This window comes from Oryzias melastigma, linkage group LG13, assembly GCF_002922805.2.
Source record: "Oryzias melastigma strain HK-1 linkage group LG13, ASM292280v2, whole genome shotgun sequence".
Lineage (NCBI taxonomy): Eukaryota > Metazoa > Chordata > Actinopteri > Beloniformes > Adrianichthyidae > Oryzias > Oryzias melastigma.
In genome coordinates, this window is record NC_050524.1 from 15,470,544 (window position 1) to 15,497,656 (window position 27,113).

General features: G+C 35.2%; 3 protein-coding genes across 5 annotated transcripts; all 3 read left to right on the forward strand.

Moving 5' to 3' along the window:
- Positions 1–592: 592 nt before the first annotated feature.
- tbcb (tubulin folding cofactor B) lies at positions 593–5,694 on the forward strand. The gene is made up of 7 exons (XM_024277902.1): positions 593–783; positions 2,018–2,168; positions 2,320–2,463; positions 2,948–3,044; positions 3,297–3,488; positions 4,079–4,151; positions 4,400–5,694. Exons 2-7 carry the CDS (start codon positions 2,049–2,051, stop codon positions 4,512–4,514), a joined length of 741 nt encoding a protein of 246 aa, XP_024133670.1. The 5' UTR covers positions 593–783; positions 2,018–2,048; the 3' UTR covers positions 4,515–5,694.
- Positions 5,695–6,601: 907 nt separating this feature from the next.
- On the forward strand, positions 6,602–20,020 carry clptm1 (CLPTM1 regulator of GABA type A receptor forward trafficking). The gene is made up of 14 exons (XM_024277506.2): positions 6,602–6,747; positions 9,404–9,531; positions 13,292–13,415; positions 13,608–13,766; positions 13,909–14,026; positions 14,101–14,186; positions 15,063–15,183; positions 15,282–15,526; positions 16,045–16,138; positions 16,232–16,422; positions 16,598–16,693; positions 16,887–17,022; positions 17,816–17,983; positions 18,871–20,020. Exons 1-14 carry the CDS (start codon positions 6,697–6,699, stop codon positions 19,038–19,040), a joined length of 1,887 nt encoding a protein of 628 aa, XP_024133274.1. The 5' UTR covers positions 6,602–6,696; the 3' UTR covers positions 19,041–20,020.
- Positions 20,021–20,172: 152 nt separating this feature from the next.
- Positions 20,173–23,070, forward strand: LOC112149536 (myb/SANT-like DNA-binding domain-containing protein 4). 3 transcript variants are annotated; one of them, XM_024277283.2, is made up of 8 exons: positions 20,173–21,107; positions 21,276–21,343; positions 21,600–21,752; positions 21,958–22,016; positions 22,090–22,137; positions 22,204–22,266; positions 22,345–22,497; positions 22,581–23,070. In XM_024277283.2, the coding sequence occupies exons 1-8, from the start codon at positions 20,938–20,940 to the stop codon at positions 22,593–22,595; spliced, it is 729 nt and encodes a 242-aa protein (XP_024133051.1). In that variant the 5' UTR covers positions 20,173–20,937; the 3' UTR covers positions 22,596–23,070. The 3 variants fall into 3 exon arrangements, with proteins under 3 accessions (XP_024133051.1, XP_024133052.1, XP_024133053.1); XM_024277284.2 differs by having other exon boundaries at positions 20,173–20,786; XM_024277285.2 differs by lacking the exon at positions 21,276–21,343 and having other exon boundaries at positions 20,969–21,107.
- The last annotated feature ends 4,043 nt before the right edge of the window (positions 23,071–27,113 follow it).

Below are 27,113 nucleotides of genomic sequence, written 5' to 3' on the forward strand. Positions count from 1 at the left end.
TAGTTATATTTATGATGAATTGCTGTGGATCTAATTTTAAAAAAATTAAATGAAAGAAAAAATACTCTAAATTTTAATGTTTTCTCTGACATTCTCTAAGAAGTTGTTCAACATAATTAGTTCTATATTAGGGTCTGACTAAATAAAAACTTTGTGGCAGGAATTTATAAATAAAGTTTATTGTTCTCTATTATTAATAACTCATCATTATAATTTACTAAGTTAACTTGAGTTTTGGGTGGCTTTAATGATCCGTAATGGTTAGATTATGAAATAAACACACTTAAAGCGATTTCTAATTTAGCAATTAATTTGCATTAAATACATATTGCAAAGAGGTTTGAAAACGATTTTTTTTTATTATTTAGAATATATTTTGTTGGTGTACACACAAAAATTACGATTGAAAAAATAACTATTTCAGTTGAAATCATTAAAATTCAGCGCCACTATGTGGCGCTCAAACTGCCTCTGTGCTAGTTGTATGATGATTGGCTGGATCACCTATCAATCAAATAAATGGGAGGACTTTTTAGGTCATCTGCTGTGATTCCATTGGTTAGATTATTTCAACGGCAGAAATGATTGGTGCGTTCTAACAGAGGCGGGAAGAAGCTTTCTAAACAGGGCGTAACAGGAACTGATGTTATAGATTCCACGGATTATCATAAAACGAGACTGCTTTATTTTCTAAAGAATAGTAATTTGTATTAGATATTTAAGCATTAGCGTAAAAGAATTGCCCAGTTTCTCAAATTTCTGATTCGAGGAAATCCCACATTTGTAAGTAACGTTGTTTACCATTACCGTCGATCTTGCGTTTCTCAACGTGACTATTCCTGCTAACTGTCCATGCAGCTAGCTTAAAACGGCCCTTGCCTGTTTATTATGAACGAGTCCACTCAACTCAGACGTTACGAAGCGAAATGCGAGCTATCATAGCACATAGCAAAAGTAAATGGGCTTCTAGTACGTTAACGTATTTAAAAGTTAGACCTGAAACGCTGTGGGGGAAAGCATTTTAATGTCGTTTTTCACTGTTGGTAATTAGATACTTATTTTTATGGTTTCTGTGAAAAAACAGGTACAAATTAAAAGTTTATTTTTTACAATTTTAAGCAAGAGTTTACGGTTATACGTGCACAAACAAAATCCCACCAATATAAACAATTGCAATAGATCATTTTATTTTAATGCCATGGGTTCATGTATAGCAGCCATTAGGAACAGCCAATCAAAATTATTCCTATAGAAAAGTCTAAATACGCTCCAAAGAACAAATTGTTAAAAAGTATTTTTTTTAATCTCGTTATAGCTTAAACATTTCGTAAAAAACCCAGAAATGTCAGTAACTACAGAAATTCTTCCTACTCGTATTTATTTATGATTTCAAATATAAAAAAATATATTTTCAGTTTTTTCTATTTCATTTTTTATACAGGAAAAAATATCTAAACTATAAAAAACAAATCAGAAAATGTAGATTCTACCATTTTATAAGAACATAAAAAAGACAAATAATAAAGATTTAGAATTAGTACACTAAACTGTAGCATCATAAATTAGTAAATTATTGAACTGTTTTATTAAATATTTTTAAGAGTTTTTTGTAATCTTTGAATGTGAGACAAAGATATAAAAATGTCAAATTTGTAACTTATAGTATTCTATAAGTATTCTTCTGCTAATGTTTGTTGTGAAATGTTCAACTTGAAAAAATGGCAGACAAAAACTCCAAAGACAATTTTAATTTAGTTTTTCTTTTTTTCAGAAAGAAACCCCTTTTTATCACTTTTTATTTATGTAGAATAAAAATGTTGATGCAGATTTCACTGGTTTAAACAAGTTGAAGAAACACTTAATTACTATTTTAACATGGCCTCTCATTTTATTATAGTTATAAAGCTAATTTCCAACTTGTTGGTATTGTGGTTATAATCCATTTCTCAGTCCCAATTAAATATTTCATGTTTAGGAAGTGTAAAACAACTCATGCTTCTTTTTTTAACTTTTCCAGCTCTTCACTTTCAACTTGTTGAAACAGTAAAATGGGGACAGAGGTGACAATAGTTTCCAAACCCATTGTGGATGTATGTATAACAAGCACCCTCTCTGATGCTCAGACGATCAAGAGGTTCAACCGAGGGCTTACTATATCCGAACTGAAGGTGAGACTCCTTGTGTCTATCCTAAAGCAGCCACAAAACTTTATTGCAACAATTTTCTACATGTTATTTGTGGTAAGAAATAAGTTGTTTTTGTTTGTATGCTTGTTTTTTTAAATATAAATCTATGTGCTATTTTCTGTGGTGTGTTCAGGCAAGGTTGGAGACTATTGTGGGTGCACCAGCCTCCTCCATGGAACTGGAAATCTTCAGTACTGGTGACCAGTTCCTACAGAAAATAGAGAATGATGATGCTTTGCTTGGCTCCTTTCCTGTTGATGACAACTGTCGTATACATGTACGTAAATCCCCTTTTTTTCTTAATATCAACTGCATAATTGAAAAGTGAAGCAATAACCCAATTATTTGCCGTGTGCAGGCAAGTGATATCATTACTGGTCATAATAAGGAGCTGTGGAACACAAGAACAGGCTCTTTTATGATTGCATCTATGTTGGGGGAGATATCTGATTATTTCATCCAATATATGGTTTTATGCCTAATCATTAATAATCTTCTATATTTAAGCAGACAATCAAAAAATAGAAGGTTATGTGTCTGCATTTAAAGCAAACCAGCTAAACCCAAGTTATTTTCAGCTTTTTATTTCACTGGAAGCACTTATTTACTCATTTTTGTGAGGTATTTTAATCATGTTCAAAATGAAGCACAATTGTTCTCTCACATAAGAATAAATACATTTCCTGTTCCTGTATTATTTATCCGTTTGGTCTTCCCACTATGCATATATTTCTTTGATTAGATTTCTCTTTTCTGTGCAGGTTATTGATAGAAGTGGAGGTCAGATGGGAGAATTTCATGATGTTTCTAAAGTGGAAAAGTTTGAGCTTCCAGATGAAGCTTATGGACAAAAATCAGGTACCACATTTTTCTCACTTTGTAATAGTTTTGGTATAAAATTATTCTGTACCCATTTTTGTGCTCTATTTATAAGTGAGAAAGTTTCAGTTCTTACCATCATAAATGATTGTCTAAAACAAAGAGGCTGCTGAGGATATTTTTGTCTTGAAATCTAACATCCTAACCTAGTCAGCTCTGTGGTATTTTTTAAGCATCTTTGCTCATCATTGATTGATTTTCCAGTAAAGTTGGGTTATTTATGCTCTTTAGATTCAGTGAGGGCGTTCATGAAGAAGCAGCGGTTGGGGCGGTATAACGAGGAAGAAATGGCCAAAAAGAAAGCTCAGCTTGCTGCTCATGAAGAGGAACAAACAACTGCTGCTAGTTCAATTTCTGTTGGCAGTCGTTGCAAAGTAGAAGTACCAAAGCAGCCCACCAAACTTGGGACTGTGATGTATGTTGGTAAGTATTACTTTTTATTTCTGGTCTTTAATGTTTTTTTTAGCGTATAAAAAGGCCTCACTTTTTTTTAATTTCAGTGTTTTTTAAGTCGGAATAAAGATGGATTTTCTTTCTTTTTAAATGAATACTATATCAACTCTTTTGTTCGTATCAGAGCCAATCTACAAAGCAACACAAGGTTTTTTGTGGCCCGCAAAAACACATTAAAGACCCTCTCCATTGAACATTTTCTTTTTTGTGTTTTTAACATGTTCTTGTAGCATTTTTTTTCTCATAGTAGAGGACTTGTTTAAAATAATCCAAGATTTAAACTGCATTTCTGTATTTCTTAATTCTAATCGCTTTTGATCAGAAAACTTGATACTTGAAAATGCTCAGACTAATGACGCAGCTACTGAAATGCCAAAGTCTCCTCTCTCCCTGCCCGCACCCTGGCCTTTGATTTTTGGCTAAAAACTGCATAATCATAAATACAAGATCACTGGGAATACTTTTACAATAGAAAAAATATATAGTTGGATTGGGACTTTAAGTTGCTCGTTGTTACTTAGATTTGAATGGCTCTGTGTTTAAGAGTATTTTTCTTTCAGGTACAACAGACTTTAAGCCAGGCTACTGGGTGGGTGTGAAGTATGATGAGCCCCTGGGGAAACACAATGGAACGTAAGAGCCTTTTTTTTAACATTTGATTTTCAAATTCCATATCATGAGGTTTGTGATCATAACGGTTTAATATTTTGCATTGTAAAAACTGATGAAAAATTAAATATTTTATATGTAATAATAAATAATGTTGCAAAAGAAACAGAATGTTTTTGGGTCATTTTTCTCCTCATTAATAAGTGCAGAACATGTCTGTTAAGTAACCTACTGTATATTTGAACGTTTTTTTTTCTCCACTCTCTTCACAGTGTCAATGGGAGGAAATACTTTGAATGTGGAGACAAATACGGAGCATTTGTAAGGCCCCTGAATGTGATTGTTGGTGACTTCCCAGAGGAGGATTATGGCTTGGATGAGATTTAGGACAAAAAACACTTGTCTTGTTTGCTCAGTTTATGTTTGACTGAAATTTAAATATTAACCTCAAATCTGCTCAATAATCAGAGAAGATAAAGTCACTCTATTGTAACACTTATTTTGCGCCTCTGAAAGCACTTTAGTTTTAATTTCTCCATCATTGCTGCCGGACAGAGGGGACTTGCACGTCATCACACATACAATTTGCAAAAAGAGAAATTCAGTCTAAATGATTTAATAAAAATCTGTAATAGACCATAACTATTTCATTGTTACCTGTAAAGAAGTGTTCATTTGTTTTATGATTTTGTCTATTGTTTGTTTTTTTCTTTTTGTAAATTCAATAGATTGTTATAATTTGCCCATTCTGCCATCTTAACTGTAGTTAACTAATCTGTTTGATTTCACAAATAAATATTTTCTTTCTAAAAAAAAAACAACCAAGAAGTAAAGTTGTCTCTTCCTATTTTTTCAGTGAAAAGTGGCCCAATTGGTCTTGATTAAAAAGAAAATAATTTTTATTTATAATACCCCCTACATCTGTTAAGTCGGTGTGGATTTGCATTCACTGCTCGACCTACCTGTATAAATAAAGGCTCAGCTTGCATAAAAAACACTTGATAGTTTGTTGTCTGGAGATTAAGTTTCAGATCAACCTCTATTGGAATTGTTAAAAATTTGAAATTCTTTTTTTTTTCTTCCAGTGATGCCACTTTGAATTTCTTTTTGGTAAACTACAATTTATATTTAACCTTCAGTCAAATACTTTTTATGTTTTTTTGGTGTTGTTGTTTTGCACAACTGTAAGAATTTTCTGTATTGCCTAATCAAAACTATTTTTTTAGGCAATGCCATTTGTTAATACTGAATGGAAAATACATAAAAACTTGTTCAAGTCAAGTTTTATTGCTCACTCTCCAATTAAACTTTTTTGTGTGTATTAGGAGGGCGTCTATTTGCTTGACACAACATACATTTTAAACGGTTTGCCTTATTTCTATTTTTTGTCATGGCGCAAATGTCTGTCTTTTTTGGCTTTTCAGTTTCACAGAAATGTGGACCACTATTACTTGTTGGTTTTGAGCAAATTGTTAGCAGAACACTCAGAGGTTTCATTGAACTCTTCAGTGCTGATCTACAGATTGTGCCAAAAGCGAATCTACAAAATAAAAGCTTTGTGACTGAATATGTGTTTTAGTCTGTACTTGATGCATCTTAATGTTAATTTTATAAGTTCATAACAAGCTTTCTTGATTTTCTTTTTTTATTATATTTGTGAAGAAAGGTCTATATATGTTCCATTTTTGTAGATGTTAGAAGAATAGTTATTAACTGATGCCTTATTTTACTCAGAATTTAAATACATCTTTCTTCCTGATCTCAGCATGGAATACATACAAATATTTCCTAAAGAGTTAATAAATATTTCTATACTGTACAGATTTTTATGTTTGGTGTTCAAACTGCTTTTAAAATATTATATGTTTAATATATATAGCCAATGTTGGGTGTTTTTACTTTTCTTTAGAGTGATTTCAACATTTAATGTTAAGTTTCAATCTACATTTCTTTTACCTTACCTGAGGTATCAAATTTGTAACAAAGCCTGCATTCCCGCAAAAATCTGTAAAATAAAATGTTTTTCCTTATAACGAATAAGTAATTTCTGATTAACAAAAAAAAAATCGTTATTGAATATGAACATATTTAGAGAATATGTAGACAAGTGCATCTAAAACACAGCAAGGACCATAAAATCATTACAGGATGGGACATGTGAACAAGGAATATAAATTAAAAAAATTCAATATAAATATGAATTCATAAAAAATGAGAATACAATACTCAAACATAAGAACAAAGTTCGACCAAATGGTGCACTTTGGGAGTAATAACATTTAGAGTTGCATTGATTAAATTCAATGATAACAACTAAATTGGAAAAAAAAATCTTACTCCACATTTATGTATATAAAATCTGGTTAAATAAATAGCTGCATTTTCTATGTTTCATTATAAAACTTAAAACGGATAATTAAAGTTTAGCAATTTCTAATATGTTTGAAAAACTTCACTGACTTGTCATGAATGGCTCGTCATCGATATGACGCGACAACCGACTTATCGCGAGACGGCGCGCGGTTTCGCAGCTGGCTGAGGAGTGTGTGCGCGATAGAGACAAGGAAAGATGGCGACACAGGGGAACGAGTCAACTAAGGCTTCTGCGAGCAACGGCGAGGTAAAATGAATGGCACTCTTGTGGCGTTATGTGTCTCTTACGTCCAGAAAGAAAATGACCCGCGGCACAATTCGAACGTGGTCCGGGGCAATTTTATCACCCGTACCATGTAGCATTCGTTTCACGAGCCTGACTGAGTCAGTGACGTTGTCAGTGCCGGTTGGTTTTAAAACGACCCCCTCTCGCCGTTTCCGATGTGTTGAGTAATCCTGACTGTTAACGAGAGTAGGTTTGGAGTCATGTCGTATTCACGCCAAATTTTTACCCTCAAAGGTTGGCAAATAGGCTACTGGCAATTGAATTAGTTGACCGCAAATGTTAAAGTATAAACCTCTTGACTACCGCAGCGTGACAGTTACTCATTACAAGGCCTGAACGCTTGCCTTGCCTAACCGGGTCTGCTTTTAGCGACTCGTTTTTCTTTATTTATTATCAGTCTTTTAAAAACATATTGTGCTAAATAGTCAAATGTAATGAACTTAAAACTCGCGTCTTTGCGTTTATTTCCAGAAGAAGTGCGCTTGTCTGGCACAAGCACATCTTGTCCTGGAAGTATTTTTTCGTGGAAAACGCACAGGTTTTTTTAAAGGTAAGATACTGGTGGCACCTTTTTCAAGGAAAAGGGGTTAAATGAAGCACTAGAGGATGTATGGATGACAACATTTCCCGTAAAGAAAAAAATGTTAGATCACAATCTAAAAAGGAAATACTAAACACTCACAATTGTCAGGAAAACATACAAAGCAGCCTGGAAATAAATGTAATATTCTCAATCAGAAGCACATATTAGTCCTTCTGTTAAATATGCATGTTTTTTAGTAGTTTTTTAATGTTTTTTTTTTTTAATCATATGCGAGTGTAGGACAGTTATTTGCTAATCATTATTTATTTCTTTGTGACAAATGCTCACAAGGAGTTACCAGAGGTCATTATGAATCATCACTTTTTGAAGACTCATCAGTAGCTCTTATCCTCCACAAAAATTACCAGTTAAAGAGAGAGGAAAACAGAAAACTGTTTACTGGTGATGTACCAGCATTTTTGTTTTTATTGAAGTTGGGATGTCGTCCATAACTTCCTCATCCTTAATAGGGTCCTAGGGGTTGCTGGAGCCTGTCCCATTTACCTTGAGCAAAGGCGAGGTGCCAATCCGTCGCACCGCCACATTTAGAGACAGCCAAACCCACATTTAATCACACTTAACCTCTAAAAGCTAAACATTACCAAGTGAGGCCTTTGAAGGGTAGTTTTAGATGGTCAGAGGAAGCTGAAGACCATGGGGAAAACTTTAAGTTACACAGTAACTTCATGCGAACTCTACGTTGGAAGGAGCCAGGAAACATTTGAACCAGAAACCTTTTTGCAAAAGTTTATTTCTAAAGTCTCTTTTACCTTTGTTCATAGGAATAAGTTTATTTGTGTGAAACAACTCAGATTTAAGAACTAGATTTTTTTCTTTCCAGATGGAATTGTGATATTGTAGCGCAGGATAAGAGACAGTTCTATCCTTATTTATTAGCTTTTACAATCACCACTAGCTTTAAATTTTATGCACATGATTAATTATTAATCTTTGGTCAGTGTCCAAAGTATAATGTGCTGTCTTAGACCAGAAGAGTTAACCTACTTTAATTGTGAAGCATATTTTAAATCTTTTTGTATGATTATTGGCATGATTTGCAATTGCAGTAGAGGTCATTATAAAAAAAAAATGTTGCTCTTGTTTAAAAGTGACTGATAGCGCATCTGTTTAAAAGAAAAAACATGTTTACTGACACACTGTCCAGTTTTCTAAGTTGTTAGGCCAGTGTTGTGCAATAGATTGTGTTCACTAATTTTAGGAGTTTTTATGTTTTAGAACTATTCCATGTTTAAAGGAAAACAGTTTCTTTTTTACTCAAGTACTGTTTGTTTTTAAGGGGACAATTGCTGGACTCCCTTTTGTTGGTAACAACAGGGGCGATTAGATGTTTAGATAGTGAATGAGTCTCCTGACTTGGCATGTGCTTGTCCATTGTGTCACTTGAATAGAGTGTGGCCTTGCCAGAGGGATGGTGTGGTGTTGGGGGGCTTACATGGACATGTTCAAGCCTGTTGGGGGGCTACAATACCTTGACTGATTATTTTTAATAGACTGCAAAAACATTTTTTTTTGTACAGTTTGTATGTGAAGGCTTCTGTTACTCCTGTAATTCTGACTCACTGTGTTGTGTAAATTGCACAAACCAAGACTTTTGCTGCCTTTCATTTTCCACTTACCACATGCTTGTGGTTTCTACTTTTTTATTATAGCAGTCTTAAGTTTTTGGTTTGAAATAATCTGTGTTGGATATTTTTTTCTTGACTTCCTACTTCACATTAAAAAGTAAGAAAAAACAAGTTTCAAATCCTTCATTTTGTTAGTTAAATTCCAGATTCACTTTTGCAAAAAAAGTTGAGAAAAATTCTTTAACTCAATTTTAAACCTTTTCTTTAGGTTTAAGAGGTTTTATGTTTAAGAAGTCTAATTAGAACACATGTTTTGGGTAGTTCAGCGCAGTTCAAAGGCCTCTTTAATATTATAGTAAAGGAGCTGGTTTATGGGTTCATTACTACTTTTCTATTTTCACTTTCTGCTCTCTTGCCACACTGACCGTAATTTTGTTGTTTATTGTAGGTGAGCAGCAATGGCACTCCTGCAACGACAGATGGCCAGACTGTGCAGACAGCTGGAAATGCACAGGACCCTCAGCAGCAGCAACAAGCACCTAATGCATGGCAGGTCATTAAAGGAGTTCTCTTTAGGTAAGAATTTAATTATTTTTTTTCTTAACCCATGTGCTATCTTATGGGGTCCAAAGGACCCCAGCCTTACATTGACATGTATCACTCTCATGACAAATGTGGATGAAGGTGGACAGGATTTTGTGTCTGCCTCGAACACCAGTGAAAATCAAAAATCATTGGAGAAAAATAAGTTCAGTTATGGGTGATCCCAGTCCCAATGTCAACATACGGATAGCACAAGGGTTAAGGAGATTGAGACTTGTTTACATGCCCGCAGCAATCTGATTATTGGAGAAAAAAAAATGGAAATTTTTAGCTACAAGACATTTTTCTTGTTGACTTTAGAAATCGTGTCATGGGAAAATCCTGATTTTTAATTTAGAGTACAGTTGGATGTAATGACTGAAGTTAAAACCCACTCCAATTAAAATTATGTTTTTGGTGTTTTTATTGTGTTCTAGTAGCATTTTTTTCCTTATGATGGAGGACATCTATGAAGAAAATTAAGATTAAAATTGCATTCCTGAGTATTTCTCTGTTCAAATTGTGATGAATCAGAAGTAGACGCAAAAATGCAGTTTGAAAAAAAATGTTTTAGTTGTTGCGTACAAACTTTAATTGGAATGCAACAGGCTGTTTGCTCCTCTCCTTTCTGAAACATCCACCTATTGACATTAGCGTCTTTGTTTTCCTTTAAAGTTTCATGATGCTATCAAAATGTGTTGTTTGGATTTATCATTACTGACTTAACTCATAGGCCCAATTTAAATTCCTCCTTTCTCCCTTCCCCTCCATTTGAAGGGGCAGTTTTAGTCGTGTCCGGGAAATTTATTTTTTAAGTTTCACCCTCCAATCAGAGGACGAACAAGTCCTCTGACGTGAGGGTAAACCGCGTCGCTCTAGAAGCGCTTTTCTTCATGTGGGTGCACTTTGAAGAACAGACGTTTACATTTTAATGTAAGTAATGACTTTTTGTTGTAGGAAGACCTTTTTAAAGTCACAAAACCGCCGTTGTTATGTATACTCAAGCGCTGGAAGCTCTGCGCTAACGCTAGCGGACCGGTGACTATTGGTGAGGTCATCAAACAAAAGTGACACCCAAAATGTGAGACACTTTTTTTGTTTCATAAAATTTGGTAGCCTAAATTTAGGGGCAGGGAGAAGGGAAGAATTCGGATTAGGCCATAGGCTCCTGTAAAGTAAAGCCAGGCTAGCATGTTGATTGAAGTTTAATTCAACCAGCTCAATGTTTCAAAATGCAGGTTTGGAAAGTAAAGTTTTAAGAGGTTAACGGTAGTTAAAAGGTTAACGTGGGAACCATGGGAAAACACTTCTTTCTGCTATGTGCAATAAAAAAAGACTTCACTGTAGTGAAGCTTCATTTGTTTCCTGTGTTTCTTTCATACACCTCCAGTTAAAAACAGAATAAATGGAAATCTCATATTTTAGGGGCAAAATTCCTCGTCTGTTTATGTTATTTCTCTTTATCAGATAACCGCTATTATTGGATAAATAATACCTATACATATCAAGATTATCCTGTTTACTTGAGAAATCTGAATGATCTCCAAACCCTTGCATTTAGATAATTATCTGGTTTTCTGTGGTCACGTCAACAGGCTCAAACAGGCTCACTACCTCCCATAATTCAATGCTCTTCTACCCCAGTCACATGTTGGTGTCCTTGGCCAAGACAAATGAAAAGATGAAACAAAATGACTTGTATGTTTTGAGAGCCAAGTATATAATAAGCTGTCCTCTGACAAAGCCGCTAAAAGCTTAATCTGGCTGAGGCAGCAAAATTAAGTTCAAGGCAGTAAGGTGGGGAAAGGTTTGGCATGACCAAATACTTTAATAGAATTAGTCTGAAAAGGTAATCAACTGAAAAATTGATAATCGTTATAATTTGTTAAAAACACATGAAAGCCCTTCATTTCTTGTTTAAGTCCTATACAAGACACGTGTACCGTAATCTGACAAGACGCGTTTCCAGAATATTAAATATTATAAAGGAGTTTATCATTTGAGTTTGCAAAACTTGGATAAACTAATCATACTACTTTTGAACATTAATCCTAATAAAACGTATGTTTTCCACCCACATTAAGATAAACAACAAAATTACTATGAAATGACGAAGGTCTATGACAGAGAAGGGCAGTCAAATAATTTATTCAAATATACCTTTTAGGAAACACAGAACTCAACCCTCAAAACTATGAAGCCCATTTTACCAAAGCAATGTCTAAATGTTTTCAGGAAAAAAAACAGATGTCCTATTAGTTTTTACAAGTAAGAGTCAACACTTTATTGTATAAAGAAAAAAACACATTTTTGTTCATTTTAAATCACCATCTATGTGAACAAAAGTTCTTCAAAACAAACTTGTTTTTGGAATGGAAATTTAAGAAAAAAAAATCAAAGGAATTTTGGGTTTTGAAATTGAATCAGCATAGTTGTTGGGCCACAATTATGAAGACTGATCAGTTTAGCTGGTTATGACGGAAAAATGCTGTAAAGCCTGAACAAAAGAGGCTTATGTCCTGCATCAAATTCATAACTACCCCGAAAATGTTTTTCACCGAAAACCTTAAAGATTTCATAATATTTAAGGAAATTATTTTTTATATATTAAAAGTGCTGATTCCAAAGATCCCACATTTTTTTAATTGAATCCATGGTTTGCTTTCAACAGTGCCTTTATTTCTTTTATGCGCAACTTGGTTTTGGTTTAAAAAAATCTTGAATTCTAGACAAAAGTTACTACAAAAATGTAAAACTAGTATTTAAGTATTTCTGACAAATTTAAAAGCCTGTATTTTATCTGGGGTGGGGACCTGCCCAGGGAAATACAGACTTGGGCCCCCTTGTGGCTACATAGTGAGGAAGACGTGTGGAGGCTCTTTCCAAAAATTAACCTCAACAGGTTAATTTTGAGAAAGTAGAACTCCAGACTTACACAAACCTGTTTTTCTGTCACTGAACAGATTAGTCGCTAGCTGCAATATCCCTAAGATAAACCACTTCATGCTGTGATAAATGTTAGTAACTACCAAATATTCCATTGTACCTGACTTTTCTAAATCTTTAAAAAGAGCGATGAGGTCTTGTTTAGTCAACAATTTTGTTGATGTTTGTACAAATTACACGAGCATTATAAAGAAATCCGCACATATCCTGTTTTTCCAGTTTTTGTTATTTTGAGGAAGTTATTTACTAAAAAATAAAAAGGAATTCGGCTGACATGTCAAAACCTTTGATTTAAAAAAAAAAGATAGAAATTCCCCAATGAGTGAGAGATCAATAGTGTAGTTACGCACCTGCAGCATTAAAACACTATCACCAACATTTAAAACTTAAGCCACCACTTTCATATAAACTTGTCATTACTAAACCTATATAACATGATGATAAATTAACACAGATCTAAAAATGTGAAATTACTTTATAAACAACTCATTGAATAAAGTTTAAAAGAGATAAGGCATTTTGACTACTCAAAAATGGTAAAACTGAATCCTGTGCAATGCAGAAGTTCCATCTTAATCACTGTTTAAGAAAAAAAAACAAACACTGTGTACAGGACTGTTTTATAAAGTAAGAAAGCAGCTACTATCATAGTGTTGGAGGTAAAACTGGGCAATATTTGGCATACAACCCCCCTAAAACATTTACTTTCTAATATTTTACCGTGATACTTCTGTGTTTTATTTTCTTTCTTTTCCTAGCAAACATCAAAACTATCTTAAAATATTGTATATGCACACATTTCTTCCAGGATCTTTATAATCTGGGCCATCAGCAGCTGGTTCCGCCGAGGGCCGTCCACTCCTGACCCAAACACACCTGCAGGAGCCCCCAGATTACCCAGCAGAAACCTCTTTCCCAAAGACACCCTTATGGTAAACCAACTCTTACATCTGTGATAACAAAATGGGCATTTCTAACAAAAAATCTCTCCTTTACTTTGAAAAATGTTTTTCTTTCCTTCCTTCTCTAGCTTTATTTCATTCAGCACCATTTCAATGCACTGCCTCTTATGTCTCCCGACTGTAATGTGATAAACACCTTTTATGTACTCACCATCCCTGCAGGACCTCTACGTGTTCATATCCCAGGAGGAGGTGTTCTCTGACTTCAACAATACAGATGCCCTGTTCTGGTTCCACAGAGACCTCGTCTATGGAGACTGGACCACAGGGGAGGATGGAGATGGCTGTTACCAGCAATATAAAGAGTTGGACATCCCTGAGGTGTGATTGACTGAAAGGGAGGGGGAAGATGTTTTTGGTGTATGGGACAAAATGAAGTGAAAAGAAGAGATTCAATTCTAACTTATGATAAAGTTTGGTTTTAAACTAACTAAAACTAACCTAGTTTGGTGTGTGATTGCAGAAAGTACAGCAGAACGGCTCCCTCTACATACACGTCTACTTCACAAAAAGTGGATTCCACCCAGATCCCAAAAGGAAGGGGCAGTATCGCAGACTAGCAACAGTTCACTCAACAAAAAGTATGGACCTGGTGATGACGCGAATGTTCCAACTACTGAAGAAAATCAATTAAAGTTTTTTTTCTTTCTTTCAGTGTTGAATAAGTTCAAACGGAGGAAGTTCCTCAAAACCAAGAATCTGCTTACAGGAGAGACGGAGGCTGATCCCGAGATGATCAAGGTTGATTTTGATTTCATAATTTGTGTTATTGAATCTGTTGCTTTATGGATAAACCTTAAAGACCGACTTCAATGAAAGTAGGGTTTTTGGTGTTTTTAACATGCTCTTGTAGCATTTTTCTCATGATGGAGGACATATATAAAGAAAAATAAGAATAAATCTACAATTCTGAGTATTTCTTCATTTAAATCATGATGGATCAGGAGCAGATAAAAACCCACAGTCTGAAAAAGCTCAGATTTGTGATGCAGCAACTGCGATGGGCAGGCCAAAGTCTACCTTCTCTGCTACAATTCTGATCCATTCCCTTACAAATATATACATTAACTTCTTCATTTTTCTCGTCCGACCTGGAAAATAGACCAAAACTGTTGCTATGCTAATGTTATGATGGGGTTGTGAGGGACTGTAAGATGGCGGGAGAGGGCTTAAACAAGGAAATGATGGCATATCATTGTAGGGTTACTTCTGTGCCAACAGTTCCTCTCACAAGTCAGGGACAAATTTCTGATGAACTCCTGCTTCTCTGCAGAACATGTGACTTAAAAACAGACAGGCTTTTTGTGATTTTTGCTGAAAACTGCATAATCATAATTAAAAGACTTTAGATTAAAAGCTTTTAGAGTACATAAAAAATAGTTGGAGTGGGACTTTGTTTCTACTAATACTATTGATCAGTTTTTCAGTTTGCTATGAAGTTGCAAAGACTCTTATTTATGGGTTTTCTTCTTTTTTCTTTAAGTTAAAACCATTAAACATAAACCATCTTCTCAGATTATTGCAAAGCTTCAATTGTATATTGAAAAAAAAATGTAATCTGGATCTTTTTCTTTCTCGTTCGTTGTTTTAATTCTAATGGATCTTGTCTCCTTGCAGCGAGCAGAGAGCCATGGGCCAGTAGAGATAATCTCACACTGGCACCCCAATCTCACCATCAACATGGTGGATGATCACACAGCCTGGGTTAAGGGATCTGTTCCACCCCCTCTAGACCAGTGTGAGTGTCTTCTGAGTTCTAACGTCAAAGATAATCAACTTTCTTTTTAAGTTTTCAGTTTTGTCTGAAACCATGTCTTATATTTCAACTGCTTTTAGATGTTAAGTTCGATGCTGTCAGTGGTGACTACTACCCCATTGTGTACTTCAATGACTACTGGAACCTTCAGAAAGACTACTATCCCATCAACGAGACGCTGACCAAACTGCCGCTGCGCCTCAACTACTGCCCGCTGTCCCTGTGGCGCTGGCAGCTTTATGCCGCACAGAACGCACGCTCCCCGTGGAATTTCCTTCCCGAGGATACCTATGAGCAGTCAGATGAAGACCAGGACTCTGTTAAGGTGGGTGCTGCATGCAGAAAACTCAAGTCAAGTTTAGCCTTAGTCACAATTGCCCTTTTGGGGGGGGCAAATCTGTACGGGGCATGCAGGTGGCCCACATCAAATACTAAGGTTGTAGACATCTTAGTGAATCTGTAGAGTGAAAATATTCATGCACATTATTTTCCACGGTGCGTAATGCTTTGGCAAACAGGTCGTAGCGAACACTTATACAACTCGTAAGGGTGAAGTAGATGATAAGAAGCCCCCCCCCCACATCCTCCACACTGCTCAAGGAGCCTGTTGGTTCTATCTACGTTATAAGTGCGCACTTCATGTGGGGTTTTTTACTCACAGCCTGATTGTTAAAAATGAGGAAATTACATAGATTGTAGTTTGTGTAGGCATCCTCTTTTTTAACAGTTTTCTGATTTCTGGATAATTTTTATAGGATTTATTTTGTTTTTGCATTAAAAGTATTGTTTTATGCAAAGTTCAGTTTCAAACATTTCACTGTAGTGTTGACTTTTCAATCATAGGTCGCTCTTTTGGAAACCAACCCGTACTTACTGGGGCTCACCATTGTTGTCTCCATTGTGCACAGCATCTTTGAATTTCTGGCCTTCAAGAACGGTGAGAACACAGCAAGTCTCTATGGACAACTAATAATGAGACACGGTTAGGACAGTTCTTCTGGAACTTACCTCTGCATCGCTCTCTCCTCAGATATCCAGTTTTGGAACAGCAGACAGTCTCTTGAAGGTCTGTCTGTTCGCTCCATCATTTTTGGGGTGTTTCAGTCCCTAGTGGTCCTGCTCTACATTCTGGACAACGAAACCAATTTTGTGGTGCAGGTTAGCGTCTTCATTGGACTCCTCATTGACCTGTGGAAAATCACCAAGGTCATGGATGTCAGAGTAAGTAAACAAGCAATCAAACTGCGTAACAACCTGTTTTATCGTGATAGGGAGTTTGTACAGCGTTAAAAGTCAACATGAACACTGTTAGTGTCAATAAAATGGAAGGGCTTTTGACCAGACCTTTACCTTTTTTATTATATTTAATTGATTCTGTTGCATTTTCACTCTTTAGTTGGACAGAGAGAACAAGATTGCTGGAGTCATCCCAAGATTGGTATTCAAAGACAAGTCAACATACGTGGAGTCTTCAACTAAAATTTACGATGATGTAAGTGAACTCTGTACATCTGTTCTCTACAGCTTCTGTGGGACACTTTTATATTATAAATGGTTAAACTTAAAATCATCGTCTTATGATATTATATGGAGCTGCTTGGTTAAGTTAAAAAAGATACTTGTTACAAATGAACAGATGGTTTCCCCAACTCTTTTTTTTTTTTTTTTTTTTTGTCTTTTTTCAGATGGCCTTCAAGTACTTGTCATGGCTGCTCTATCCTCTGTTTGGCTGCTATGCGGTCTACAGTTTATTGTATGTGGAGCACAAAGGGTGGTACTCGTGGGTACTCAGCATGCTTTATGGCTTCTTGTTAACCTTTGGTAAGTTGTGAATTCTCTACAGTTTGTTTTTTTACTAATTGTAGTTCAGATTTAACAAAATAAGTACATTATGGTTAAAAAATCAAAATGCCAAAAATGTGATTCTGCTATACAAAGGGACTGCCTGTTTAGTAATTGTAAATGCAAGAATTGATGAGCTGTGCTCTTCATTTTGTGCAAGTTAGATTATAATTATGTGTAAACTCAAAAGACGTTTTTGTGGTTCATAGGTGTGCTAAACCTAAAACTTAATGAAAAGACAAATATATGTTACACAAAATTGCAAACATAAATTAAGAAAATACCTTTAAAAATTATGGCTTGTCATGTTTTTAAAAATGTTAAATTTAATATCTTTAAATTATTAAATTGTTATTTAAAACTGTTTTTTGTAATTTTGCTTATTTTCACACCTATTGGGTACTGAATTTTGCACATTGATTGAAGTGACTTACTCGTTGCGAGTTTTTTTTTTTTATATATATATATAACTTGTCCAGCAGCTGAGCAGACAGATAAGAGCTGAATGCCTCTTGTGTTGGACATATTTTACTGCTACAATAGGGGTTATGAATCTTCTGACATGACATGCAAGGTGCATATTTGTATAGACCACTTTTGTAATTTAGGCTAAACTTTATTTATATTGGTTATATATTCTTACATGTTGCAAGCTCTAAAGAAATAAAATAAGGTTAACCTAATACTGAATTTGTCCTTAGTAGCGTAGATGAGTGTTACATTTATGTTTTGAATGTAACGAGCTGTTCTCTGTCTCTGATTCGGTTGTTAGGTTTCATTACAATGACGCCACAACTATTCATCAACTACAAAATGAAATCTGTGGCCCACCTCCCATGGAGGATGCTCACCTACAAGGCTCTGAATACTTTCATTGATGACCTCTTTGCCTTCGTCATCAAGATGCCCATGATGTACAGGATAGGATGCCTCAGAGATGGTGAGTTTTGTTCAGATTCCTCCAAATGTATTGAGTTCATCCACAAGTGGTCAGAATTGTTTGGTAATCTTTAAATGTATTGATATACATAGCTATTTTTCAGTTGGATAATATTTATTTATTTATTATTGGATTTTATTGGGGTTTTTTTGTCTTTCAAGTCATAGTAGGATTTTTTTTTTTTGCAATATGGGGGGGGATGGTTTGGGATTGCAATAATTCCTCACCAGTGTGCCCTGAGTAGGTTATAAATAATAAATAAGTCTGCCTTTTTTCTATTTCATGGCCAAGTTTTTATGCTCATTCCTCAAATTATTAAAAAAATCAACCGTTCCTACTTCGTGGTCATTACAGCGTTGCATAATGTAGGTCATGCTGCCTCCTTCTGTTGGCTCAGCAGTTTTTTTACTTCACACCAGTAGATGGTAAAAATCCTCTGGTCAGTATATGTGTTTAGCAGTTCAATAATTTAAATGTACGTAAATTAAATTATGTGCATATAAAAATGTACATTTTATTTCTCCATTTAAGTACAATCTGGCAGACCTACTTTAAGATTTTTATCTAGGAAGCTTCACAGAAATGTGATTCAGTTTTAGTTTAGTTTTTAGTTATTTAGTTTCATTTCATATTGTTGGTAGTCTCTGAGAAGTGCTGCTATGTCTCCTGATTTAACTGCTGCTTTTAATTGTTTCATTTTTTAACTTGTTCTCATTTTAAATGACAACCTTGGAATGTCAGAGTTGACTTTTTAGGGTTGGATTATACTGTTGCACTTGCAAAACTCATGAATCAGTACACAATATTTTCAGAAAGGATATCAAAATATGTCAAGACATGAATTATTATTGTTTTCTAATTGAAGTTATTGGTTTCCTCTTTTGCAGATGTGGTGTTCTTCATCTACCTTTACCAGCGCTGGATCTATCGGGTTGATCCCAACAGAGTCAATGAGTTTGGCACCAGTGGAGTGGACCACACTCAGAACAGCACAGCAGAGGCAGCTAATGCTGTAGCCGTCATAAACAAACCAGAGGAGGAGAAGAAAAACGATTAAGCAGGACTCCGCACTGATCTTCCTCCCAGTTCTCACTCCTGGGGTGAAGAGGACTCGTGGAAGTTCACCAGAGAGAGACGTGGTGGTTTAGTTGACATGAACGTTGCTACAAAAAAATAAAAAGAAGAAAGAAAAAAAATTCAGAATAACTGTCCCCTGATTTCTGTGTGGATCCACACAGTCACGTTCAGTGTGGACTTGGTCAATTCTTATGTCTGTTCCCCATCTATCCCAGCCCTCCCAACTTGCAATTCAAGTGAAGTAAAACAAAATGTAATGTACTGTACTCTGTAAGATTTTTTTATTATTTTTTCCGAAGGTAACAGTTAAAAGTAATTAAACTTTGGGAGGGGAACTCTGTCACAGTTATATTATTTTCTTTCTTTTTTCATGCATTGAAGAAAGAGGCCAAGAGCAACTTTTGATCTTCTTGTAGATTCCTTGTGAATTTTTCTTTTCATTCCATGTGAGAGCCGTGTTTCAGGTTGCCTGGAAACTGGAAAGACCCTGAGCCACACTGGAGGCTCAGAAAGAGACATGTTGACTGGCAATGTGATGACTACTACCCTGAATTTTAAAATGAATGGTTAATGTTCTAAACTTAAACAAGAAAAAATAACAGCCTTGTTGGTATTAATATAAATATATTAATATTGTCAATGATCGAATTTTGGTTTGGTTTCACACGAACTTTCTTTTTTATGTCCTCAAGCTGTACAGACTCATTAACAATGTCAAAACCATCTTGCAGTAGCTAATATGCAAGTCTGATCTTTATTTTCCTTGAAGATGGGTGTCCAGTTTTGAAATAACTTCACTTTCAGACTCCACATCAGATCACTGATGGACCGGAGCTTGTCAAATGGATTGGATCAGTGTCTTTTTTTTATTATTTTGCTGTAAATCCAGAAAGGAAAAGGCTTTCATGTTGGTAAATAATTTTTTGAGCATTCATGTTTATAGTAAAAAAATAAGTGTGATTTAAAATGTCTATGCATTTTTTTAACCAGTATATTTTAAAATACTTTTTTTTTCTTGTTTAGCTAAATATACAATCCTTAGTTTTAATGTTATAAAGTTAACTTTATGGATAAACCACACAAAAATATATAGGTTTATACATACAAACTAAACTGCGCAATGTTATTTATGTGTACATTATAAAATGTTGATTTCTTTGGTATTGAATACCCATTTTCCACTTGATATCTAAATTGATAAGAAAACTAACTCAGTTATCATAGAATTTTTCACACAGCAAAGTACAATTTTAGACAACTAGTCAAGCCTGCAGCAACACTTCTTTTTTTCTTTCATTTTGGTGCACGGATAAGCAGACAATGAACATAGCAATGAACAGAAGCAGTCACGATAAATCTCCGGTTTAAATAACCAGATCACTGCAACATTGAACACGGTAAAAATTAATAGATAAAAGACGTGCTCTTGTGAAATCAAAATAGTCACGCTAGCGCAAGACTGCTTGTAAACACAAATATGTTTTTTATTATCTCGATTTAAATCTTTAGAAGTTCCGGGCTGAAAAAAAATACCTCTCCGGATATTGTTGTGTGTTATATAAAATGTTTGTTTTGTTTAGAATATTTTTTTTATCGTTCTTTTTTTCCCCCCCAAGGATGCACCACTTTTAAACAGGCATATTTGAGGACAGCTAAATATTATGACGGGGTCCTTATGTAAGGCCCCCACTTCTTGTTCCAGAAAGCAGGGTTAACTTACCGTCAGGTAAACCCCGAACTCGAGGTTGATGTACTCTACTCTGAGTAATATCTCGTTCTAAAACACCTGCTAAGTTTGAGTTCAATCAATCAGAGTGTGCGTGCAGGCTGAAGACATAAAAACCTTCTAAAATTGATAACCGAATTCACGATACACCATGACGGAAGGAGAAAAAAAACGTGCATCATACTTCACGGAGGCAGAGTTAGAGGTTTTATTGTGTGCATACGAGGAGTTCAAGCCCATTTTCGCAAAGAAAAGCAACACTGCTGCATCGCACAAAGAAAGAGCGTTGGCTTGGCAAAAAATAACCAACAGAGTCAATGCGTGAGTCTTACTATACCATTCGCATTATGTTATAATGAACAGGGAAAAGGCCCTTTAGAAAATGCTGTACATCTGTTCAAGCACCAATTCATTCTACATCTATTCAAGCAGGATATGGTTAAAGTAATATTGTACATTGACTTAGAAATATATTGGGTTTTTGTTAAGATGCAAATCTGGAGCCAAAAGAACTCCATACCAAGTGAAGATGAAATACAAAAACATGCAACAAAAAGGTAATCATGAAATCACATAATCACTGGAGCTATTTAGTATGGAAGGTTTTTTTAGTCATACTTCAAAATAATGTGCAATTATCAGTAGACAATTCAATTTGCAATTTGATCATGCAATTTAAAAAAGCATTTTGCGATTGACAATTTAATTGTCAATGGATAATTGCATATTACTTTGAATTATGACAAATAAAAATTCAATAATTATGTAGGGACCATAAGTAATTCCTGTGTCCTTATGTCTGTCTTTTTGTAGCTAATAGAAAAAAGGCTCGTCTAAGTGGTGGAGGGCCGCCCCCTCCTCCCCTCATCCCACTTGAAGAGTTGGCGCTGTCCCCTAACAAAGAGCGACTACTAATAGATGACATTCCTGGAGATATTTCACCACTGAGTACCTCTAATGACACTAGTGAGTTAGTGATACTTGTAACCTTTTTTTGTTTAGAAATATTCTAAATTAAAGTAATTGATGTCACTTTCAGAATTCAATTAACACACAGACTTGTCTTATGCAGCAGTTCACGGTTTACACTGTACTTTAATTTCTAATACTCTTATATGTTTCTACTGTATACATGTGTTGGTAAAATATAATGGGTTCTATTGTCTTGCAGATTCCGGTGGATCCATAATACTGTTGGAGCCTCCAGAAATCCCCCAGTGTATCTCAATTGTATGGGATAATAGTCATTGCTTTCATTGCTTTTATTGTGACCTGACAAGTTCATTTGTATATTCTACGGTAGGATGAAGACGAAGACACCATTTTGGGTAACGCTGGGATGCCCGCAGAGGTGTGATGCATAATGAATATCCCGTTCAACATAACATCGTAACAAATTGTCTTTGTCTTTTTATAGAATTTGCCTGGAAATTTACACAAAACGGAAACTCATTCTGCCTCAACATATAACCTTTGCAGTGTAAGAACTTGTCTACAGTTGTCATTCTGTAGATATACGTTATTGTGTAGCTGAACAATCTTTTCTTATCTTACCTAGTTGTCAGCAAATGAGTTGTATAAGGTCCATCTTCAAAGGCAAATCAGAAAAAGTGAAATGGAGATGGACCTTTTGCAGCTTGAAATGGAGAAGAAAAGAATGGCCATTCAAAAGGCCAAACTAGAAGTGGAAATACTGGAGTATCAACTAAAGGTGGGACCTGAACGTGAAGATCAACCTGTTACATCATATACAGTGTAATCAATTTACCTCTACTTCTCTTTTTTGTCTTTCAGGAAAAGAAACAATGAAAATGTGTTTGTGAATAATGTAATTAAAGTGATTTGGGGGAAATAAGCTTTCTGATCTTCCTGCCAACTCTGTGATCAGCCACACTAAAAGAGTCTTCCTCATCAGGGTGTGGGCTGGGGGGCACTCTTATTGCAGCAATGTTGTGGAGGACAACCCAAGCAACTATGATGTCACAGGCCCTCTTCGAACTGACCGAGAAGCCACGCAGACACTTATCATCTCCATCTTTTTCTCTGGTTTGACTGTGAACCATGTTGAATCTGGTCTAGAATCTGGTCTAGGTTCAGGTCTGGGGTAGCGTGTCATCCTATAGGGCTGACAAGGGTACCCTCTGTGCTCAAGCAAATAACCATTGTAGTTTTCTCTAATTATTAAAATATGAATCAACAATATATAGACAAGAAACATCTTATAAAGTCTTATAAAACGTTACTGCTCTTTATACATAATCTTTGGAATAAAACAGTACATTGATACATGTCCTCATTATTACCGTTTCCCGGGTAGAAAAGCCTCATATAATCGTCCACAGGATCATAGTTAAAAAGGCAAGCCACCTCTTGAAAACAAACTTACCCTCTGAACATAACCTGCTCCAGAGTAGGTTATGTTCAGAGAGTAAGTTGCTATGGTAACTTACGTACCTACTTATACATAACTTACCCGGGGTATGTCGCATACCCTGCTTTCTTAAACAGAGCCTTTCCTGCACTATTCAGTACCAGGTATATCTTTGAGTCAAAGATAAAAATGTTGGATAAAAATGTCCTGGATCAAATTTAGTGTCAGTGAAATGGATCACTCAAAATTAACCAATATTGACTGTGATTAGGATCGACAACCACTAAGTATGATATGAATGGCTACACCTGCAGCTGTCTGTATTTTTAGGTAGATTGATAAACACACCTGAGAACATTATAAAACAGTTTCTCAACTTTTAAAATTGTTCCGATAAAAAATTCTTAAAATCTGAAGCAGCCTGATGAGAAACTGACCACTGTTTTTATTTAAATTAGAAAAACAAACGTGACTTGCAGCTAAACAGGAACGGAAGATTTTATCATTGAAAAACCAATTTAATGGCAGACCAAATTTAAGAAACAACAAATTTGTCTTTAATTCCAATATTTGTTTATCTATTTATGATTAAAGTTTTTCTTCTAACCTAAATGTTCTTTAAAGTTTCTATGATTCAACTTCCCATTTTCTTCGTATTTATGTAAGTTATTCAGTTCTATTAAATTCTGCATTTTTTAAATCTTTTAATTTTTTTTCTGATTTTTTTTTTTTTTTTAACCATTGATTTTCGATGGCCCAGAAATTAAATGGAGAAAACCTTGCCTTTTTTGTCTCACTAGAATAATTAGTCAATCTTAGAGTCTGGGATTTTATTCCAGTTTCGGATTAATCAACTATATCAAACAGATTGAGTCTCATCAGTTGTCACGCTGCTAGGTGTGAGAAATGTCTTCTCTGCGTTTGACCCATCCCCTGGGATGGTCCCATCAGGGACCAATTGATGGTTTAACCCCCCAATCCAACCCTTAAATGTTGAGTGTCAAGCAGGGACACTCTGGGTCCCATTTCTTTTAAATCTCAGCCTGGATTTGAACCCTTGATCTTCCAGTCTCAGGGCAGACACTCTTCCACAAGGCCAAAGACAGTTTACAAAAGACAGTCTCATGGCCTCTCATGGACAAAGATTGAGGCTTTAAGATGCTCTGTTGAAGCTCTTTTGTAGAAGTACATAGAAACCATCAACAGTGAGGACTGTGAAGTCACAGTGGTAGACCAAAGAAACAGATGAAAGTTTAGTGCCCTTCAAAGCTGCAGGACTCACCAAACAGCGAAGTTTCACTTCCCTGATGATTCTGCAGAACAGAAAAGCCGTTGGCATGGCGTTGGCAGACAAAGGTGGTGTTTGTGTGTTATTAGGAACTGCCTGCTGTCCAACATTACCGCTTTAGATGAATCAGTCTCATCCACTAAAAGTGTGACAACTTTGGTGAAAGGGATGTTTGATGACTCAGGCTTTTTGAGATAATGGCTCAAAAAAAATTGGGAAGTGCATGACCTTTGCCATGTCCCATCTTCCTTGCCGTCTCGATCCTCTAATTATGATGTTGCATCCCATTCCTGATAGTTGAGATTGAATGTTTGACTTGTTACTGCTCACCACCAAATAACAGAGCCCACTCATGTAACAAAAACTGCTGTTTTTAATGAAGAGTGTGGCTCAGACACAGGAGACTAGCACTATGAACACCTCATCACTCCCTGGTGACCTTACATTGCAGAAAATATACTTTAGGGACTCCTATTAAGATACATCTTTGTCTAATTTGCCCAAGCTCCCTGTGTCCCTGTCAGTCAGTTGACCTTGACTGCTTGAAGGTTGAGTTCTGTTTCAGCTCCTGCTGTGCTCCATTCTGTGATTTAATAACAACAGATTGAATTGAAGTGATTTATTAGATATTGTTTGCATAATAATTAAGCTTAAATTGTAGATTATATGTAATATTTGTTTTTATCAATGTTGCTATGATTATTGGTAATGATAGCTTTTGTCTCGTGTATTTAAGTTAGATTTAAATGAATTTGTGTTGTCCATATACACAGCTGTGTATTCTGTATGACATGTTTTAAGCAGTGGTAGACATCAGCTGTTCTACATAAAGGATTTAAGCTTCCTCATATTCACACACATAGAGTTCTAGCTGTCTCACTGGATTCCTGCTATTATTAATCCTACATTTAAGCCCAGATTTATGAATTGATGCCACTTTTTTTAACCATATTTTTTCCACAGTTTTAAGCCCACTTTCCTTTGATCTGAACAAAACTCCTCTTAAAATGTACTTACCCCTTTCTGTGAATTGGTTAACTCCAGTCACCATCTGTAAGATTTTAGATTTTTATTTTCTAACTTTTGCACCTTTAAGAGTTCAAAAGGAGGGCATTGTTGGTTTTAATTCAGCTGAACATATTTGAGGTATGAAGGACTCAAGGCACAAAACTACTTAAGATTACAGGAACACAATGTCATAAATTCTATATTTTAGATACTTGGATAGGTGAATATGAATAAATTACACCATGCAGGATCTGGAAGAAACTGTTTCTTCTACGTTTAACCAAGACAATCTCTAACAAAGACAAACACTAACCCACCAATACCCAAACACACACTCACTCCTCTTTCATGACCATCTTTACTGACTAGTTTTGAAAGTTTACATAATTGCTCATCCAGATTTGAAATAAGAAATACAGACATTGTCAGCAAAAATTTAAAAAATTAGCTTCTTTACGGTGTACTTTGTGCATATTTTGGATTGTGAAAAAAGCTCGGAACTCCTTGGCTTGTAAATTAATCATTTTTCATCATTTTAGAATCCTGAGAATCAGCAAATCCACAGTATAGATTCATTCACAGACCAAAAGTTTAAAATATTAAAACCTGAAAACTACTTTGGCTTTTCATATGTCAGTCACATGAATTATGCAGTATGTCTATTGTAAGCAGTATACATATTTGTGATATTGAAACCAAAGGTAATGACATGTTCAAAGTGTATCCAAACCAGGGATCTGCAACCTTTCTCGCTGAAAGAGCCTTTTAGTTCAGTGTCTTACAGACCAAAACCCAGTAAGTCCTACTTTGCTGTTTAGAAAAATAGAATTTATTTATATTTTTCAAGCAATTTACTTATAATGTACAGCTTTAAAAAATTATAATATCAATTATTATATTATTTCAGATTATAACAGTGTTATAAAAGTGTTATACCTTTAGACAGCAGCACATGCATGGTCCTTTCAAAATAAAATGCATAAGATCCTGCTGCTGTAGATTTGCAATTATACTTTGAAAACATTGTTTGTGGTCAGCAACTCGATATTAGGTGAGAATATGATTAAAACAAAATATTCAAATAGTAAACTACTCTTAAAAAAGATAAATCTTTTACTATAATTTTGCTTAGTGCTCTGATGAGTGCATTTTGGAGGAATTTTAAAGCTCTCAATGCATCTTGATGTATTGAAATGTCAGCAGTGGTTAAGAAAAAATATGTATATATTTTTAATTTATGTAAGAGTTTAAAAATCTAAATATAAATCACAAAACTTAACTAATAAATCTATTATTACTGATAATTTCAATCTTTAGCATTTTTCTTCTAAGCCTAAGAGCCACAATGAAGGGATAGAGTGTGGTTCCAGAATCTCAGGTTATTGCAGACCCTAAACATGCTTTAATTCATTCATTTGTCCTCTTTATAAACATTTGAAATCGCACTGATTTGATCGTTTGAGCTACAGACTGCAGCTCTGGGTTGCAATAAGGGAAGCAGTTGAAAATTTGATCTACCATTAGTCTACTTTGTTGTCCTGCTGAGTCACAGCTTCCTCTAAATGACTCAGCTTTCGGTTTCTGTTTTCTGTAAATGGTTTTACCTCTTATACACCGGCAGGTGTCGCTGCAGTGCAGCCCATCAAAAATAAAACTATAT

Bases quoted from the DNA above. Each gene is read 5' to 3' on its own strand.
- tbcb (XM_024277902.1), top strand. From the start codon at position 2,049: ATGGGGACAGAGGTGACAATAGTTTCCAAACCCATTGTGGATGTATGT. The intron at 2,169-2,319 runs GTGAGACTCCTT...TGGTGTGTTCAG, and splicing joins TTACTATATCCGAACTGAAG to GCAAGGTTGGAGACTATTGT. The intron at 4,152-4,399 runs GTAAGAGCCTTT...CTCTCTTCACAG, and splicing joins CTGGGGAAACACAATGGAAC to TGTCAATGGGAGGAAATACT.
- clptm1 (XM_024277506.2), top strand. From the start codon at position 6,697: ATGGCGACACAGGGGAACGAGTCAACTAAGGCTTCTGCGAGCAACGGC. The intron at 13,767-13,908 runs GTGTGATTGACT...GTGTGATTGCAG, and splicing joins AAGAGTTGGACATCCCTGAG to AAAGTACAGCAGAACGGCTC. The intron at 14,187-15,062 runs GTTGATTTTGAT...GTCTCCTTGCAG, and splicing joins CTGATCCCGAGATGATCAAG to CGAGCAGAGAGCCATGGGCC.
- LOC112149536 (XM_024277283.2), top strand. From the start codon at position 20,938: ATGACGGAAGGAGAAAAAAAACGTGCATCATACTTCACGGAGGCAGAG. The intron at 21,344-21,599 runs GTAATCATGAAA...GTCTTTTTGTAG, and splicing joins CAAAAACATGCAACAAAAAG to CTAATAGAAAAAAGGCTCGT. The intron at 22,017-22,089 runs GTATGGGATAAT...ATTCTACGGTAG, and splicing joins TCCCCCAGTGTATCTCAATT to GATGAAGACGAAGACACCAT.